The following is a 19822-nucleotide window of genomic DNA, read 5'->3' on the forward strand; positions in this document are numbered from 1 at the left end:
TCTATATCCCAGGGAACGGGGTTTGCCACCTTATGTAGAACAACTAGCCCAAATTGATCGAACTCCCATACCTTCTCTGGCAGAGAGTTATCTGGCCTTCTCTGACTAATAGACCATATGCCAAGAATATCAAAACTTTTGCTTGAGCTAAAAAGTCTGCAAATTCATCCAATCACTTGCTTTGTTTCATTTCACTCTTCGCCCCTTGCTATGGAAGCTTGGCTTTCTTCATCCTGCTGCTTTGGACTGGCTGATCTGTGCTTAAGCGTCATGGTGGAGATGGATTTGAACAAAAGAGAAGCGCTATGGCATACAATGCTGCTTCTTGAATTAAGGTTGGTGTGTGGGGTGAATGCAAAAGTTGTCCCTTATGGTATTTATCAGCTTTATTCCTGGATCCAGTAATTCTATAGTCTAGATAGCAATAGCACTTAGACTTATATACCGTTTCAGAGCTTCACAGCCCTCTTTAAGTGGTTTACATAGTCAGCTTATTGCCCCCAACAATCTGGGTCCTCATTTTACCCACCTCGGAAGGATGGAAGGCTGAGTCAACCTTGAGCCTGGTGGGATTCGAACTGCCGAACTGCCGTTCAGTCAGCTGTCAGCATAGTCTGCAATACTACATTCTAACCACTGTGCCATCACAGGCCTTGGGTACGTAATCCTAATTTGGCAACCACAACTGGGGTTCATAACTTGGTCATTAAACAAATGGTCACTAAGAGTAGCCATGACTGTGCTTATGATCTGCTGTTTTGCTTTGCAGACTTCTGAAGGTTGTGAATACAAGGATTGGTCACAAAGGTACTTTTTCATCTTTGAAAAGTTGCATTGTAACTTTGGTCATTAAAGGGGGAAGTTGCTAAATAAGGACTATCTATACTCTTGAATAACTGCAAATAAATTTGTTCAAGTCTTTACAACTAACGAACCCTCATCTAACTTTCAGCAAACTGAGGTGCAGTATTTTGCTTTGTTCTTTTTTACTTTATCATATAAGCATCATTTAATCATATATGCATGAATACTTCAAAAGGCTTTCTGATTAAAATTTGCCTTTTGACGGAAAGAATGTTAGTATTCAGGAGGGCCTTAAGGTTTCTGCCATTTGTCATACTATGCAATTTAATAGCACTCTTTGCTTGACAAATGGAAATTCAAACAATTCTCATGACATATCTATACTGCGCCTCACAATTCCTCAGCTGAAAACAAGAAACCGCAGTGACCACTTTTCTGGCAGGCTCATCTACAAGTTCTTGGTTCTCACATATAAGTTACCTCTAGGCCTTCAAGACAGCACCTTTCTTTTGCTATGGTTTTCTAAAATTGCAGATATTTGCTAGGAATTATGTTGCAATGAATTGCGTGTATTTGAGACATGTCATGTTGCCCATTCATTAATTTGCCTATATACAGATGCAGTTTTAATAGTAGACTCTCACACCTAAATTTCAGACTTAGTTACCCCATTGTATGTATCATGTTCCTAAGCGGTCTTTGTGCCTAGGCAAATACTTATTCTGCTGTTTGCTTGCTTTGCAATCCCTTTTACTAGCAGACATCCGATGCCTAATGTCACAAGAGTTCCAGAGAAATATCTACTGCTGTAGAAGTACAATTGTTTAATTCAACAGAGCTTGTGAATGTAATGCTCCACTTTCTTTTCCAAACAACCTTATCCACAACCAAGGAATTAGATTTCCAGAGACTGGAGTGACAGTCTCATGACTATAGGAGGGAATACCTGACAGTGGCCAAATATCAATTAAACCAGTTTGATGTAGTGGATATGGCATCAGGCTAGAAACCAGGAGTACGTGAATTCTAGTCCTGCCTTAGGCACAATGCCAACTAGATCTTGGACCAGTCACTTTCTCTCAGCTCTAGGAAGGAGGAAGCAACCACTTTTAAAAAACCTTGCCAAGAATACTGCAGGGGTTTGTCCAGGCGGTCTCTGAAAATCAGACACAAGGAATGGAAGAAGAGACCAATTAAAAGTCTGTTAGTGCCAGGAAGTTTCAATACATGCTCGAAGGTGCTACCTTACCCCTATCTAAATGCATCAAAGTCAACCTCCAACCATGAACTCGTGTGTTGGATCTGGATGCTATTTTTACTTTTTCTCTGTGAATTAGTACAAGTTTGGCCATGAGCTCCAAAATAACACTTCTTCATATGCCCTAAGAATCGGAATACCTAAAAAATTTGTGTGTATGCATGCTTCCAGTGAACTTAAAAGTATTCAGTAAGTGCCCTTTACAAATACAGCCATTATGAGGAAGGCCTTGGTGGTAGCACTGACTGGAATCCTGACTGTGCAACTGCTGCTTAAGTGGGTTAGATTTTACCACTAAACGGAACACTTTTTGACCTATATGGTCTCACTAAATGCTTTTGTACTTTGATATTTTTTTTACTATTCTGATTTATCGTGTTTTAATTTTCCCCACAATTCTATTTTTTTATTACTGGTATTCAGTCCTGAGAATTAGTTGAACGTTAGGATATAGATTTTTAAAAAGGTAATTGCATAATTCAATTCAGCTATGTCAAATGAAGTAAAAAAAAAGATGGGGTCTCTATGAAGCTATCTTACACAAAATTGGTTGTGCTGCATGCCATGCCGAAATCCTTTTAGGCAAGGATAATTAAGTGGGATGTTTTCTGTACCAAAGTGATCTCAGTACGCTTATATGCCCATTTTTAAGATCCCTTTAGAATTCTGCATAATTTTCTGATTTATCACACGAGGGAGTTTTCTGAGTTTCTCCTCTTTGGAATTAGACTTGTAAGAACAGAATTGGAAAAAGAGATGGTTTCCCAAAACAAGGGTTTTAAGTTCATGACTTATTGGGACAAAATTTAAGTACAAAACATGACCCAATATTTTATGTAGAGAATATTTTATTAGTTTCTGTAATCAAACCCATGTAAATAAGACCTTACATATTTAATACAGTGCGTTACCCCTGTACAAATGAAAAAAAAAGTTTAAACTTTTCTAGACCAATATGGCTGTTAATTTCTGTACAATGCCAAATCACAGTACAAGTGGATATCTTTCCCCAAAGCTGACATCACAGCTAAATTTCCAAAAAAATGCAAATTATAATATTTATATAAAAAAGATAACCAACAGCATTTCACTAGGCATCAATAGCAGCAACAGACTTTTCCAGATTTTGCCATCATCTGAACAAAATTATACACATTACATTGTTTTTGATTCATTCTTTGTTCCAGAAAGGGGTTGGGAAAATTGTCAGAGAAAATAGTTTGGTATGATGTGCCATGTGGTGCCCTCCAAGTGACTTGAAAAGTCTGAATAACTTCATTTTACAGCTCTGCTATAGCACAGTCACAACTACATATTGTAAGCAGGAATGAGATATTTTACATTCACAGAAGTTATCATACAGTACTTTTCCTACAGCTATACTATTAAAGGATACAATTAAGAAGGCATTATTTGACTTGATTCTATTTTCCAGCACAATGAGCAGAAAGAAAGTGTGATGCAGCTCTGATATAAATATCTGTTTTTGTGGCCCAAAATCAAATGCTTGCTGCTTTATACTCATAAATTGAGAAGCATTTCAAGGCCAAAGGCTTTCTTCTCAAGCACTGTCTCGTTGTAGCTCAATGTAACTGGCAATATAAAAGGGAGACTCCCGAAACTGCCCTTCTGATATTATATTAACACGAGAAGCAATTAATATTTTTTTTTCAGTTAAATTCAGCACCATAATCAAACTGTAGTAGCAGCCACCTCCTGCCTTTCTTGGAAATCTGACATCAAACATTTACAAAATGAAATAATGTGTAATGGGAAGTAGGGAAAAGTGGGGGGGGGGGTGATTAAATTGCTCTTTATGACTTTATTCATGGTCATAAATTCTCCTGCTCCATTCTGAAAGAAAATCGTATTTCAACATGAGCAGCCCAAAATCAAACCCAGCGTTCTATCCCAGCATGGTCTTCTCCGATCTGCCCTTCTTCTCTAAATAAATCAGCAGCAAAAAGTAGAATGTTTACCTTTGGCTAATAAAATGCCTCAGGAGCATTATTTAGTTTTGCACCACTGAAAAAGCAGACAGGTGCTTCAATTCTGATTGATCATATTCATTCATGCAATGGCATACAAAATGTCCCATAGAAAAGTCCCCCGATTCCAGATCTTTAGCACTCATAGCATCTGTTTCTGTTTTTGCTACTCATAGCTTTGAACAGGTATGCTTTGCCCTCTCTGGGCTAAAGGTTTGTTTGGCTGTCATTTCACTCTTCATATTTGTATGCAGACACACCATTTTATGATTTTGTTTCTTCTGTCTTGATGGCCTGAGGTTTGATTGGACCAGTTCTAATAGGCTTGGGTGCTGTTGTAGCATTCTGTTTCTCTTCCACTTTGTCTTGACAGATTCCAGAAGTGGAGTCTGTCACTGCCTCTGGAGCTTTATTCCCACTGTCACCCACTTTCTGTATTTTGCCTCCAGGTGGCTTGCTCTGCTGCTGCTGCTGCTGCTCAGAGAAAAATCTCTGTGTTGACTGAATGACTTCTGCTCTCTGTTTTGCCTTAATGAAAAAGGATTGTGACATTAAACAAAACAGCTCAAAACCACCATAGATATTTATTCTGCTCATTGAGGTTGTTTTTTTTAAAAACAACAACAACAACCCACTAATACTTTTCAAAACTGGAATCTAGTATCATCTTTTGGGAATTTCTTTTATGTGCTTATGATAGTTGCCTTTCATTCTATGGCCTTCAACTCCTATTGATATTTCTCACCAGCACTGTTTCCCTTATATCTAAATTCTACTAATAGTAATACAAGAATTAGGAGGTTCAGTGATAATTTTGAGTACTGTTATCACAAATAGTAATTTAAATTGCCAGATAAGATATATAATATTAAATGGTTTTCATACAATATGAAAAGAGCCATTTTACTGCACAAAGTGACTAGATATTTATCACAGACAGTAAGTTAATACTTTCTTCAAATGTTTTCCCCCTTGGATACTATAAATTCAATATCAATATAAGGACAGTAAGACTACTACTCATGAACCAAGCTCTGAAATAAGTATTTAAAGTTTTATTTGTCTGGAATTGTTTGGTACAAAAGGCACAGAAAATATACTTAACAGCTCTTTTGTGGTCTCAGAATAGACGGGGCAAAGAAAGTAGCTTACAGCTTGTGTGTGTAGTGTTAAGGGACACAACGGGGCCATAATATGCCTCTAACTTTTTATACCCAAAACCCCTCCCAAAAAGGGCCCTTGGCAAACTTGCCTGGTACAAAATGTGTATCCTTTTTCTTGTGTAGCCAACTAGCACATTTATGATACTGGTTCTAAGTAACTGTATTTATTCCAGTTTTAGTAATCTAACATTCATTTAGCAATAGCAATTGGACTTATATACTGCTTCACTGTGCTTTACAGCCCTCTCTAAGCGGTTTGCAGAGTCAGCATATTGCCCACAACAAGGCTGACTCATCCTTGAGCTGGTGAGAATTGAACTGCTGAACTGCAGGCAGCCGGAAGGCAGCAGAAATAGCCTGCAGTACTGCATTCTAACTACTGTGCCACCAAACCCCTTTGTTCTTTTTACTAACAATACACAATTCTATGCTTTTCCCTAGGAACCAATGCTGTTTTGAAAACAGAATAGCACATACATAATACAATTAAAAGTTACTTAAGATTAATTTATAAACTCAAAACCCACCAACTGGGGCTTGGATAAAACAGGGTAACATGAAGATTTTTTGTGTTGATAAATTAAGTGGTCTCACTTTTCTCATAACACTTTCTTTCATGAATGAAAATAATGGAAAAGATTAAGCAAGTGATGCCATCACTTTCAACCACATAAGTTCACTGATTTTAGATTCTTTCTGCTTTTATGACATCCCCACATGGACTTTGCAAAACAGCTCAATTTTAAGGGAAAAAGGTTTCATTGAAAAGAGTCTCCAAGTGCTACCAATTTTATGGAGTGAAATGCAGCTATGGGTGGTTTTGCTTGAGTTTTAGACTTGAAGAAAGAAAAACACAGAGAATGAATACAATTGACCAGATCTTAGACTGCATTACAAATAAGTAGGTGAACTTAATCTATTGCTGGAAGTTTAGTGAAGGGTTCTGCTATTTCTATTTGGCCACTTCAGAGGGAAATCTGCATCTTAAACAAAGAATAGTATCTTGCCTTGCAAGTTGTTAAGACTGTACTGTGGTTAACACAGCATGGCCATCCAAAAATACTAACCTTTATGTCTTGTTCAGCCTTCATCGCAGCCTGGGCCTGATTGCCTCTGACTCCAGAGAATGATCCACAAGGACCCCTCGCCATATGTGGCAAACGAGGGTGGCTCAAAAGACCTGTGGTCATCTGAGGTGGCATCTGACTAGCCAGTGCCACTGGCGGCCTCTGAACAGGTGCTGGGAAGGTGTTAGTATGTGGGGCTCTTACCAATGGAGGGACCAGGTTAGGCTGAGAGAGGATCTAAGTGGGGGAAAAAAACAACAACAACAAAGAGAGACATTTAGCTGTTAGCAAACTGCCAACCTGATCATATGGTGGCTTTTCTGCAGGAAGCATGCCTGTTATTTAACAGTGCCAAGTAGTGGGTTCACTTTTTCTGTTAAGGTTGGCTGTGTTTGGGAAATTCAACATGGGAAAATCTTAAGGATAATGTGCTTAAAAACTGTAGTAGCACATCAGGGACCAAGAGAGGAGAACAGAAGGGCATCCTCAAATATATCAGGATGCAGGAACTGTTAGAATGTAGATTAATGCCTCTACGCAATATCCAGCAGCTGCAAATTTCATATGCAATATCCAAGGCAGTCTCAAGTCAAAAGTATACACCTCATCTCTCCCTATCAGAAGCTTTACAGCATTTGCATTCTTTTAAAGAGGGATTGGTGTGGGTTTTTTTTTCCTGCCAACTATAGCTATTTTAGAAATTTACTTCACAGCTGCATTTCATGTAACCGACTAAGGGCTAAACAATCACTATGAGTTTCTGTACAATCTGAGTGAAATGTTGGAGGTTATGCAAAGAGACCTTTGCCCTCTGATAATTCCTATTCTTTCTGCACAGGAGACATTCCAAGTACGTTATGTTGTAAACAGTTGCATGAAGCCCTTCTCTGACAGGCTATTTTATCCTTCTCCCTTCAAATGATTAACCTTGGATTATAATGAGAGCCATGTGGGGAAGTCTGTGGTCATCCGTTTGCGGTCCAATTTCTCAATTTCACAAGCACAGATTTAACTGAAAACAAAATACTTTCCTCCTGATACTAAAACACTCACATTAATTGTAATTTGGAAAGTATACTGAATAAAGTATCTGAGTTATTTCAGGATCCAGGAAGTCTTAATTTAAAATTCATTAGTTTAATCAAGCTAATGAATATCCCATCCCAGTGCAGAAAACCAGCTGCTGCCCACCTGTGGTGCAAACTGAGGAGGAAATGGTTGAGTCATTCTCACAGCTGCTGACTGGAATTGTTTCTGGTAAATAATGGTGTTCATTTTATTGGTCTGACTGTTTGGACTTGTAGAGACGGCCCTTGAAGACAAAATACACTAAGTTAGTTAATACATCATAAATGAAATCAATTCTTGTAATCTTTATATTTTTACCTTATCCGGAGGAAAAATATGCATTAAGTAAATGATAGTTTCAGATTATGCAACAAAATGTGCATTAACAGTATAATCTACATCACCATGAGATTCATATACAATTGCATTTAATACTTTTAGCCACATAATGAGAATAATACATTCTTTTGGATTCCATTGAATATAAATGTGTAACTATTGCATGTTTTCAAACTAAAAGTTGTGTTTCTTTGTGTTAGTCTATTGATGCTCACTAGAAGCAGAGTACTTGATGTTCATTGTATTTCTGAGTGACACAACTGGGTTTTTGAACAATTAAGTTACTGACTTTAGATCTAAAAAATCTTGGTTTCTGGATTTCCATAAAGGAAGTCAATCCAGACAAGCTAAGGTAATGTACTCTGTAACCAACCCATATTTTTGAAAAGTCCTCCAATACAATAAAAGATCTTGAGAGTATATTACTATACTCTTCTAATTTTTTCTTGGCAATCTGTATGAGATGGGTAGCTTGAATAACTTCATAAGATACCACAACTGCTTATAACATTAATGACAAATATTTAGGATGCTTGTTATATTAAAATATTAAGAACTCTTAATCCGACCACTACATATATTCGACATAAGGTTTTATTCTAACTAATATATAAAATATATTAATCTCTACACTATATATCACCCTAACCCTACTCCAACCCTTCCATTATTTAACTCAGCATGCTTTTAAAATACAATTCTTCAGGTAACAATGGCCAGAATCTAATGAATTGTAAATGCAATGAAAACTTTCCTAAATGCCCTACTAGATAGCTGTTTTTGTAAATTAAAATTTGTATCAAAAAGCAGTTTGCAATATGGCATGAAAGAATTATTCTACAAGGGTAATCTTCTCATAGAGATATAAGGACATCTTTGGAAGTCAGTTTCCCACTTCTTGCACTTCTTTTATCTGCTTTCTGTTTTTCAAATGTTGGCAAGATACTTGTTGGTTTTCAAAAGTAGTGGCTTTTCTATTTTCACTTGTTTATAGACTCCTGTAAAAATTAGAGCGTAGCATAACACAAGGGCTAAAAAAATTGTCCAGATCAACTTAGTCAATAAAATTCCTAAATAAGAGATGTTCAGTAATTGTTTCATCTATGTAATATTTGGAATTCAACCAAAAATATTATGATTATAGGTAGTCCCCATCTTACGACAACTGAGCCCAGAATTTTGTTACTAAGCAAATCATCTGTTAAGTGAATGTTGCCCCATTTTACGACCTTTCTTATCACAATTGTTGAATGAATCACTGCAGTTATTAAGTTAGTAACACGGTTGTTAAGTGAATATGGCTTTCCCACTGACTTTGTTAGAAGGTTGCAAAAAATGATTGCATGACCCTGGCACCCTGCAACCTTTGGAAATATGAGCCAGTTGCCAAGCATTGAAATTTTGATTACGTGACTCTGGGGGATGCTACAACAGACATAAGTGAAAAACACATCATAAATCACTGTTTTCATTGCTGTTGTAACTTTGAATGGTCACTAAATGAATTGTTGTAAGTCGAGGTCTACCTGTATATAGACACAGCATAGTCACCTTTATAACTGAAAAGCCATGGTTAGTACTAGGATGACACATACATTCCAGAAGGCAAATGACAAGCCAATTCTGCCATATAGCCAAGAAAGTAACCAGAAGGTTACCATGCTATTATCATCAGTCAAATTTTAATCAAGGGAGACTTAGCTATATAAAATATAAGTGACAGGCTAAGTCAACCTTGAGCCTGATGAGATTTGAACTGCCAAAATTATAGGCAGCTGTAGTCAGCAAAAGTAGTCCGCAGTGGTATTTTAACCACTGCACCACTGTGGCTCATATAACTGGTAATATAACAGTAAATTGGACATTAATCTAACACTGTTTTATTTTCTGCAAAATAATATTGTCCTTTCAAACATATGTCCCTTTTCAATTGACAAATACAGTGTTTCCCCGAAAATCAGCCCAGGCTGATTTTTTTTAGTGTTACCCCAAAAAACAAGCCCGGGGGTGGGGGTGGGGAGATGGGCATAACAAGCACAAGAAGCGGCAAGCATGTGGGGGGCCGACGGTGTCTGGCATCAGCCACAGCCCACTGGCCCCTTGGTGTAGCGCAAATACTGGTAAGTCTGACCATGGAAGTAGAGGCGGCGGGGGCAGGGGGGAAGAATACAAGTGATCCAGATATGCTGTGCGGCTGCCTAACTCACGGGAGGCTCGTGTGGTGTCACCAGCAGCAGGTGGAAGCAGAGGCACGGGGCAGGCAGGCGATCCTGATGCCCTGTGTGGCACACCTGCAGGCAAGCCAAGAGAGGGTGGGATGGAGTGGGTGACGTGTTGGGATCACCTCTGCCTCTGCTTGGATCTGCTGTGTACTTTTTGCCTAGAGGGAGACGAACCTTCGAGAGGTTCAAAGACCTCGCTCTGTTTCAAATTGTTCCCTTTGCAAGCAGATGAAGCTTTTGAGTTTCCGTCATTTCTCTGCCCTGACAAAAAGTTGGCCTATGGGGTGCGCTTGGGAATGGAGCAAATTGGGCAGCTACCACTGGCTCCACCCACTCCGTCCCACTGTCCGCTTGTCCGCGGTCTCAATCGGGGCCAAGCACTTGGCACACCCTGATTTCCACCCCCCTGGCCACGAGGGCTAAGAGCCTTCACAAAGCCAGCAGCAACATGGGCAACCACTTGGCGGACAGCATGGTGCCTGCCGCGTCATGCCGAGAGTTTGGCCTGTTGCAGCTGCAGGCAACCAGACAGTGGACAAAAAGGGCGGGGCCAGCGGAAGCTGCGATCTCACTCCCATCGGCCCCTGCGCTCGCTGCCTCCTGCAAAAAAAAAAAAAAAAAAGACCTTCCCGAAAATAAGCCCGAGTGCTTATTTTCAAGCGCAAAAGAAAACAAGATAGGGTCAATCTTGATGAATCGGTCCCAACCCACCCGAGTATGCTTTTCATGCTGCCAACCCAATGTTTCTGAAGTGCACACAAGCAGGTAACAGTCACAGTCCTGCCATTTTCCCCTGCCATTGAAATTTGGTGGCAGGCTATGCTTGAACACAAAAGCAGGACTGAACTGAAGACTGAGACCAAAACCTATTGTTTTATCTGAGCTTGTTATAAAGGCATTCAGATTACGGCCATCAATCTCGTACCAATAAATTCCACAGGCCAAACATGAGCACCATGAAAAATATATTCTGTCTGTTCTAAATCTCCTTCCACTTTATTGATGTCTTATGATCCTAATACCACGCACCTTGATCATATTTATGTTCTACACCAGATGCCATTTTTTTAAGCCTCAAAAATCCTGTTCTTTCTCTTAACACAGATCTCCAATAATTTTGGTTGCCCTCTTCAGCAACTTTTCAGTTCTACTTTATTTTTCTTCAAATGTGGCAATCAGAAACTCATTCAGTATTTAACTGAAACTTACCATAGATGTTTGTAATGGCACTAGAATGTTGACAGCTTTATTTTCAATACTCCTCCTAATGCTCTCCAGCATAGCACTGGCCCTTTTTCTGCAACTACTGTATACTTGAGTTGACATCTTCGCTGAGCTTTCCCATGAGTGTCAGATTCCACCAGTGCAAATGGAACTGAACTTGCCATTTGGCTAACCAAAGAGACCCTTTTAGAGCTCTTTACTCTCACTTTGTTTTCTACCACATTAAGTCAAGAAAATTTCTGAACAATTTAAAAAGCACAAGTACCAACATAGATCCTTGAGAGACACCACTCATTTCCTTCCACTAAGAGCACTGCTTACTTATTCCAACTATTTACTTTTTAAAAAATAAGTCTGCAATCCACAAAATAATAGACCATCTTATCTCATGCCCACTAAGTATATTCAGGAGCTTTTGAAGAAAAATGCCAGATTTTTAAAAAAATGATCGAATATACAAACTTGACAGCATTACTTTGATTAATGTGCCTATTTACATTCCTAAAATGCCTAGAAAGTTGGTGAGGAAAAATTTGACATTGTGATTTTTGCTGCAATATGTCCCTTTTTCATTACCACTCATATCTATCTGCACACAACAGATGTTAGGATGACTGCCCTATAATTTCCTATGACTCTTTAAAAAATGATATCATATTGACTATCTTCCAGTTCTGTGTACTAAGGTCAGTGTGAAGGACAAGTTACATAGTTCTGCTAGAAGTTTCATGTTCTCTCCTTTGAGTTCCTTTAAGTATTCCTGGGTTGATGCCCTCAGGCCCAATGATGTGTGGTTGCATCTCAATATGCCCTAAAATACCTTTATTACCTCAGTTTGCCTCTCTGAAAAAGTCAATCCAGAGTCACATATCTCACTTTTAATCTTAGCAGTAAAGACAGTAGGTTAAAAAAACCAAGCCTAATGTGGTTTCTTTGCACCCCATATGCTATTTTTATTCCTCTATCAGTACACTTGCTTTCCTGCCCAGTTCTCTGCTTAGAATTCTGGGTTTAAAGAAATTCTTATGGTTTTTCTTAAAAGCTTTTTGTCTTCTGTTTCTGAAATTCTTTTTTGGCCTTGTGCTAGTTAGGATTTTTGGAAGTAGTAGTTCTTTTTATCCATGGAGGACATGGGGAAAGTTATGTTAAAAATAAAGTCAAATATTTCTTCGAATTATCAACCTTATTCACCCAGAATTCTTGTATTCTATTTCTGTTCTCAAAATGGCACTGCTATATTAAAGTTTAATTCAATACTAAATTTCCCCTCTTTTCTCTCCATCACAATCTGTAAAGTTGACTTGTTTGAAAATACTTGTTTACCGGAAAGGGCTAGAAGTTGGGGTGGTGCTTCGTCCAGAAACTGGAGGTGTGCCTGGCTTATCAATGCCACTTCCAAAAGCCTTCAAATCCATTTCTGACATCTGAAGACAAACAGCAAGGTTATTTACAGTACAAAATAAAATACTGATAGGTTTATCAGGTCATACTCATTCAACTAGAGGAAGTTTATAAGTCCTTTACTAAAATGGCAATAAAAATTGATGTACATCCTTACGTAACAAAGTACTGAACAAAGTAGTTAATGATTGACTTACATAGAGTCTTTATATTTTAGACAGGCAGAGTTAAGTTTTTAGGAAGGGACAGGGGGTGGGAATAACCACCATTGAAACAGTCACTGGGAATTAAAGTATAATACATTACCTACTTATTCAAATTAATTTAATCATTGTTAGTGTTCACTATCTATCATCATTGTAGTTCCCAAACCATGTGCTATGGTTCCCTGAATGTTGCAGCAAGCTGCAGGGATATTTTACTATATAATGGAATTGTGAGTTTGTTGCAGCACCCTAGTGTGGAGTTTGAGAACTGCTAGAGTGCTGAGAAACTATAAAAGTTTGGGAACCTCTGTGCTATCGTACAGCAAGATTAACACAAACATCTTTACCTTTCCCGTTATAATGCTGTGCTGAGTGCCAGCTGGAATTAGTCCTCTGAAAGGCTGACCCACTTGTGTTGGCCGACTCAGGCTTTGAGCCTGAGGTTGTGGTGGAGTGTGCTGTAAAGGAGGTTGAAGGGATTGTGGAAGAGCAATTAAAGGCTGGCCTGCTGATCCAAAGTTGGGCAAAGAAAGTTGTGATCCTGGTATAGGTACTGTCATCTGGAATAAAATGGCAATGTGTTAGACAAACCTTATTATCTGCATTAAAATAAAACTGTCGTGTTTGAACATGAAAAAAAATATACACACATATATAGTACTGTTAATATATCCTGTCACTATTTTTTTTATGAATCAGGGAAGAAAAAAGTGTTCCGATTTTTATCCTTTTAAAGTTGCAGAGAAAACTTTGAAATTAAATGGGCAGTAACAATTTTTCAGACAACAATGTGGATCATGTTCATTACAAATGAAATTGTTCCATATTTCCCCACATTATACTTAATCCATTGTGTTTGTGAATCCTATAAACATACAGGTTTTGGAAATAGAATGTCAGTATATTAGTTGCAAATGTGCTTTGGAAATTCTGAACTTTGCAAACCAGGCAATCTTATTTACTACTGATAAGGGAGAATATTTGGAGCTGAGGGTTGAAATGGGAGTTCCTTGGTGTTCTCTGAGCTTGGTGGTTTTCTTGCAGACATTTCATTACCCAAACTAGTCATTAAATAGAGCAAATATGGAAGTCTTATTGGGGGATACTACATCATTGTCCATCAATCACTCCATGTCAAAGACACCCAATAAAAGGCATCCAAAAAAGAATTGTGCCTGCATGTTCAGGTAAGAGAGAGAATTCTTCAACCCTATGAACAGTTTGAGCCAGCATTGTGAAAGGTGCTCAGAAGTCAGTACATCATTTATATCAGTTCCATGTTATAATCTTGTTGCAATATTTTGAATTAAAGGAAATTTACAAGGTTGGTCCATATTTAATATAAAAAGAATGCAATGTTTATTGCATTAAAGTGACTGACTCCATCATGAGTTGGATACATGATTGTGGCCAAGCTTTTTCCATTGAGGACAGCTTCCTAGTGGCATACCAGCCTGAGTTAATGATGTGTCATTGAAATTGTATGTGCTACAAACGAGACTGGACTTAATTTCATACTGCAAACTTAATTCTGATGGGGAGGTAGACCCTTTCGAGAGGGAAGTCCGCTTCTTATCTAAGGCTTATATTAGAAATTGGTTCAGGATTTTCATTACTTTGTTTGAATTAGATGAAAATGGGAAAAAATGTCATGTTACTCTCAATTCGTGTTAAATAGTATAGGAGACAAAACTGAACCCCATGCCTTACTGTATCCCAATAGCACTTCCATCTAATCCATTCTAGTATGATTGGAATTATTAAAGAGCTAATACTAATTTTTGACTTTTGCTCCAGGACACTATGACTGTTGATATTGTAGAAGATGACCAGGAGGATTTTCAGGATGCCAAAGGGAGGACTAGGTTTCCCTTTTCCTAGGCCAGAGACTTATCAAAGTATCAAACTTATAAACTTATAAAAAAAACTTATAAACTTATAAACTTATCAAAGTAGTTCTCATTCACTTATTTGGATTTTAATCATTCAAACATATAAAAATACTTACAATACTATCAAACTTAATATGGGCTCGAAATTATTTTAAATTTGAAAAGTTTGGAAGTTGTAAAGCACTATAGCAACACAAGAGCAGCAAAATGCTTTTCTTCTGCATCATCTCACTTGTATTATGCTAGCATTACTAATACATTCTCAGTAGGTACTTTCTGTCTAGTTAATGACAGCTGCTTTTAGCAGAAGATACGGTGGTTGTCTTGTGCGTCTTTCATGAAAACAACTAAAGGCTACAGTGATGATAATAAAACTCCAAGGACTAATATAAATCTTTTCATCTGAGACTCTGAGCACCATTATCTCAATAGACTGAAAATGTTACTAGGAAATGATCTGACCATAAAACAGTATTAAAAACCTGGTCATATGTTCCTTATGCATCACTGAGAAAACAAGATTTAGATTATGATCCACTCTCTACTGAGTTTTCAATACATTAGGATATGTGTTGATGTATAGCAACAATTAAAATATAAGATATCCCAGAAAAGACAAAATTGGGGAAGATGTTGAAGACTTTTTAAAAAGAACAAGACCCTCTACATCTTCACTCTATGATCACTGTAAGGGTAAACAAAGTGAACATGCTTCATATTAAAGAAACTTCTGACAAGAGAATATTTTAATAATAGAGGGACACCACTCCCTCAAAAAAAGTTTGTGTGCAAAAGCAATCTGTTAAAAATGATATTATTAAAAAGTGATCTTCCATGTTAAATAATTGTTTTAGATTTCTGCTATATCAGGCATGATATTCCCCTCTGAAAAAAAAATCGGGGCCGGCCAAAAGAGACCCCCACCGCGCGCAAGAAATCGCCCGCCCGCCCACCCGCCCGCCCGCCGCCCGCTGTGCGCGGCCGCCGCTCCCCGCCCGCCCCGCCCGCTGTGCGCGCCGCCGCTCGCCCGCCCGCCACTCACCCGCCCGCCCGCCACGCCCTCCCGCCCCGCCCGGGCATTCCCAAAAAATCGGAATTCCGATTTTAATCGGAAAAATATCATGTCTGCTATATAGAGTGCTATCTACTTTGCACAAAATAGAATATTCTCTTGTCATTGAACTATAGTATTACATATAGCACACAAATATGGATAGTTAAAAAAATTGAAAGCAATTTACCATGCCATAGTTTACCTGCTGGAGAGTACTGGGAGACTGAGCAGTATTATAGAAGTTTGTCTGCCCTGGTTGCTGAACCTGTCCAGAATACAAATTTGAGGCCTGGGTAAGAGTAGCTCTCGCCTGAAAAGAAAGAGGTCAACATTTTTTGGGTGACTTAAGTAAAGTTATTTTAAATTGAAAAAGCAGAACAAATATGAGTATTTTATTTTGTTGGTAATAATTCTGCTTACTGTAATATTTTACTATTTGGAAAAGTAGCTATTATAAAGCAAATATACCTTTTATGTATCAGCTGCCAGCTGAATCAGAAAAAAAGCATTAAACATACCTTGGCTTTCATATATTGCTTCTAAAACTTGCCTAAAACTAAGATATCTTGCTCTATTAGCTCATTATTGTAAAGTTAAGCACTGAAAGATGTGGTTGAAATCTAAAAACTATATCAACCAAGTTACTAGGATTATTTCCACATTGATAGGGTAACAGTGAAGAATTGCCTTGAAAGTTCCCTTAACAGTGGGGTTGCTATGGCAGAGAGGGTGGTGGTGGTGGTGGGTTGTCAGCTTATTCTCAGTATAATTACAATGATCCAACAATCGTAATCCAAAAAAACTGCAGACCTCGACAAGAGATGCCTATGGAGATTCTCAGTCATGCAGGTCATGGTTGTCCCTAAGGTGCTTTTTTCAAGAGGCAACTGGGCTTTCTGGTTTTTCTTTGAAGACATTTCACTTCTCATCCAAGAAGCTGAAGAAGCTTCTTGGATGAGAAGTGAAATGTCTTCAAAGAAAAACCAGAAAGCCCAGTTGCCTCTTGAAAAAAGCACTTTGGGACTCTCCAAGAGATCACAGGCAGGGTAATCAAAATAATGAGCAGTCCTTAAGTTATGTGAGAATGTCAGATGCCTGATCCTTATCTTTTCACTGTTTTGCTAAAATTTATAATACTTTGGTTACAGGGTGCTGCTGACTACCATAAACAAAAGAGCATGGGTGGAAAAAGCATAGGTAAAAGTAGATAATATATATTTAAAGGGCATATCAACTTAATATGAGATACAGCATATATGCAAAAAGAAAAAGTGTGGAAAAATACATCAGTATCGAACCTGGCACATTATAAAGAGAAGGTTATTCCAAAGAATTACTGTTATTTTGAAGAGGGCCAATTTCTTTATGTCTGCCAAGCAGCAAATGCAAAGGCAACAACATCCATGCTAAATATATTACGTGCTTATGGAAAGTGGATGTAACCAAAGACATTATTTTAGACAAGCTGTTCTCAGGTTGTATAGGACTTCGTAAAAACAACATCCTGAACCTGGCTGGTAATAGATCAGCAATCAATGCAGATCTTTCAGCACAGGTATAAAGTGAACATAGAGCCATATTCCAGTCAGTAGCCTAGCCTTTGCATTTCACGTTAGCTGTAGCTTCTTCAAGCAGCTTCTGCTTGAAGAAGCAGAAGCTTCTGTCCACAAGGACTATAATCTAATCATGAAGTTACCAGTTCATCAATCAGTGGGCAAGTCATTGTTGTCTATGAATAGGCACATCAGCCTAAAATGGAGGACTTTCTTTTTGATTTATTTGCTGGAGGTATATAAACTGTTGAATCTAAACAAGTCACAGTGGTTTACAATGTGGTAATCACAAAAATATCAGACTGATTCTACAGCTGGAAGAAATGTTATGATATGCACCTTTTCCAGTCTAGGCTTAAGCCAGGTATGGAACTGAGTTCATGCTGATTGCTTTTACAGATGATGAGAAAGAAGTGGAACTATAGAAAGGGAAAGTATAAACTTTGATTTCTCAGTAACTTTTATTTATTTATTAAACAAATTTATATAGCTGCCCACTCACACATATGTGACTCCGGGCAGTTGACAATATTTTCATACCTTTCATACCTTCTGGACTGTCTATGAGCGTTGAAAGTCAGAGGGCACTATCTGCAGTGGCTCTGCTCCTTCCTAACTGAAAAACTGCAGATAGTGCTGAGGGAAGACCTCAAACACTACAATCTTTGTTGTAGGGTAACACCAATTTAGAAGCATTTTTTTCTGTTTGCCATTTTTAAACATCTGCACAAAGATACCATGGAAGTACACTGACGATACCCAAATGAGCTTCTGAACCTCAACCCAAGTAGGAAATGTGGTCAAGGCTGCCTAGATTATGTCTGGTACTGGGAGGGATGAACAGGTTTAGGAGTTGACCATGGGATGAAAGAGTTATGGGTGTGAAAACCCTCTAATGCCAGAAATAATTATGTTTCCTGTGTAAATCTGTTTCTGTTTTTGGGACCCCAATCCTTTCACCTCCCACATCTGGGGAATATAGAACATTTATAGGCAACTATATTGGATAGGACACTTTTACCTAGAGAAAGCCCTGAAAATACCTAGCTTTGTTACAACCAGCATTTTAGAAATCTATTGATAGCCAATGCAGCGTTTGCAACTTGGGTGTTATATGGTTGATAGAGTTTCACCTGCCACACTGATTCAGACTTAACTTCAGCCTATTTTGTCACATCTAGACCTTCAGACCACAATTTTCATGGCATCTTCAGCCTGATCCAGGATGGAAATGTGTAACTGGATGTGATCAGCACATGATGATTCCTCACTTCAAATCAACGAATAATCTCTTTTAGTGCATGTAATTGTTGAACAGTAGTGGATACAATATTAACAGTAATTTATGAACCTTTAGAATTATATATAATTCTGAAGTCTTATGATTTACAATGTAATCTGATTACACTGTAGAAATAGATAAAAAACACAACATAACTATGTTTATATACACCAGTTTCCTTTTGTCACATCAAAAAAGGCAATAATTCCAAAGCTCAGAAGCCATGTTAATATCTATTGTTTTTCTTACCTGGAGTAGGTGTGTATCAATAAGTTGGGAACCTCCTAATCCTGAAGCTTGACCTAACTGGTGCTCATACAAGATAGGAATAGGCTGAGTGTTGGATGTTTGTTGAAATGCAAGACTTGACTGTGCTTTGGCAAGTTCTTGATGCTGTACTGTTGGGAAGTTGTGTAAAGCTGTGCCCGAAAGAACCACTGGAGATGGCTGAGACAAGCCACTCTGCATAAATGCCTGCTGAGATCTGTTTAAAAGAATGGCCTATATTAATTATTTAAATATCATTATTTATTAGAAAGCTGTTACAGCAAGAAAAGTTTAAAGCTGCACTGAAAAAACTGAGCAAAGTATTCAAGCAAATACAATGGTTTGCATATAGTAATTTAACCAAGATAGACTTCAAGCTCTCACCATTTTCATGCAGCTAATTAATGAGGTGCTGCATGAGTACTTGTATAAGGGAGTTTTGGTTTATCTTGATGATATATTGATTTATACTGAAGCTAAGACTACATGTTAAATTGGTGCAGGAGGTTTTGAAGAAATTAAGGGCAGCTAACTTGTTGCCAAACTCTCCAAATGTGATTTTGAATATAAAACAAGATAAGATAAGGTAAGAGGCAAAACTTTACATTATGCTTTGCCAGTATGCATTTTTCTAAACTACTGTATTTATTCACTTTCCTGCAAAAGAGTTGTGTGTTGTACTTTGTGGGAATAAATATAAGGCTTGGTATGTGGTGGTGAGATTGCTTTTCTCTATCCTAAATAAGGAATTGGGCATGATACAAAGTTTGTCATCACAGAGGAGAATTTAGAAAAAGCAAGAAATCACTCATAGCTGAGTGACAGTACCTTCTTATAGCATCAATTTATCTTGCATTACTATGAATCAGTAAGCGTGTGAGCAGAGCTCAAAGCTGTGATTCCATATTCTAAAAATAACAAGCCACTGTTAAACGCAAAAATTTTAAAATAAATAATAGTTTTAGTCAATCTAATCTTTTTTTTTCTGAATTAAGGATATTTTCACTTTCTGATTAGAATATTTGTAGGGTTGC

At 37.9% G+C, this 19822-nt stretch overlaps 1 protein-coding gene across 5 annotated transcripts in view; it reads right to left on the minus strand.

The window, feature by feature from the left end:
* Nucleotides 1-2892: 2892 nt before the first annotated feature.
* The window catches only part of PRRC2C (proline rich coiled-coil 2C), a 78299-nt gene continuing 61369 nt past the window's right edge, over nucleotides 2893-19822 (minus strand). For 2 of the 5 annotated variants that reach the window (XM_087960937.1, XM_087960936.1), the window contains exons 29-35: nucleotides 18771-19005; nucleotides 15874-15996; nucleotides 13088-13300; nucleotides 12457-12557; nucleotides 7472-7592; nucleotides 6281-6517; nucleotides 2893-4578 (exon numbers count right to left, since the gene is read on the minus strand). In XM_087960937.1, coding sequence (XP_087817063.1) covers nucleotides 4315-4578; nucleotides 6281-6517; nucleotides 7472-7592; nucleotides 12457-12557; nucleotides 13088-13300; nucleotides 15874-15996; nucleotides 18771-19005 — 1294 coding nt within the window. In that variant the 3' untranslated portion in view covers nucleotides 2893-4314. The remainder of the gene's footprint in view (nucleotides 4579-6280; nucleotides 6518-7471; nucleotides 7593-12456; nucleotides 12558-13087; nucleotides 13301-15873; nucleotides 15997-18770; nucleotides 19006-19822) is intronic. The other 3 variants (XM_087960938.1, XM_087960940.1, XM_087960939.1) reach the window with 3 other exon arrangements.

This window comes from Notechis scutatus, chromosome 3, assembly GCF_049901735.1.
Source record: "Notechis scutatus isolate UNSWTSFEM ecotype Mainland chromosome 3, rNotScu1.2, whole genome shotgun sequence".
NCBI classification, from domain to species: Eukaryota; Metazoa; Chordata; class Lepidosauria; order Squamata; family Elapidae; genus Notechis; species Notechis scutatus.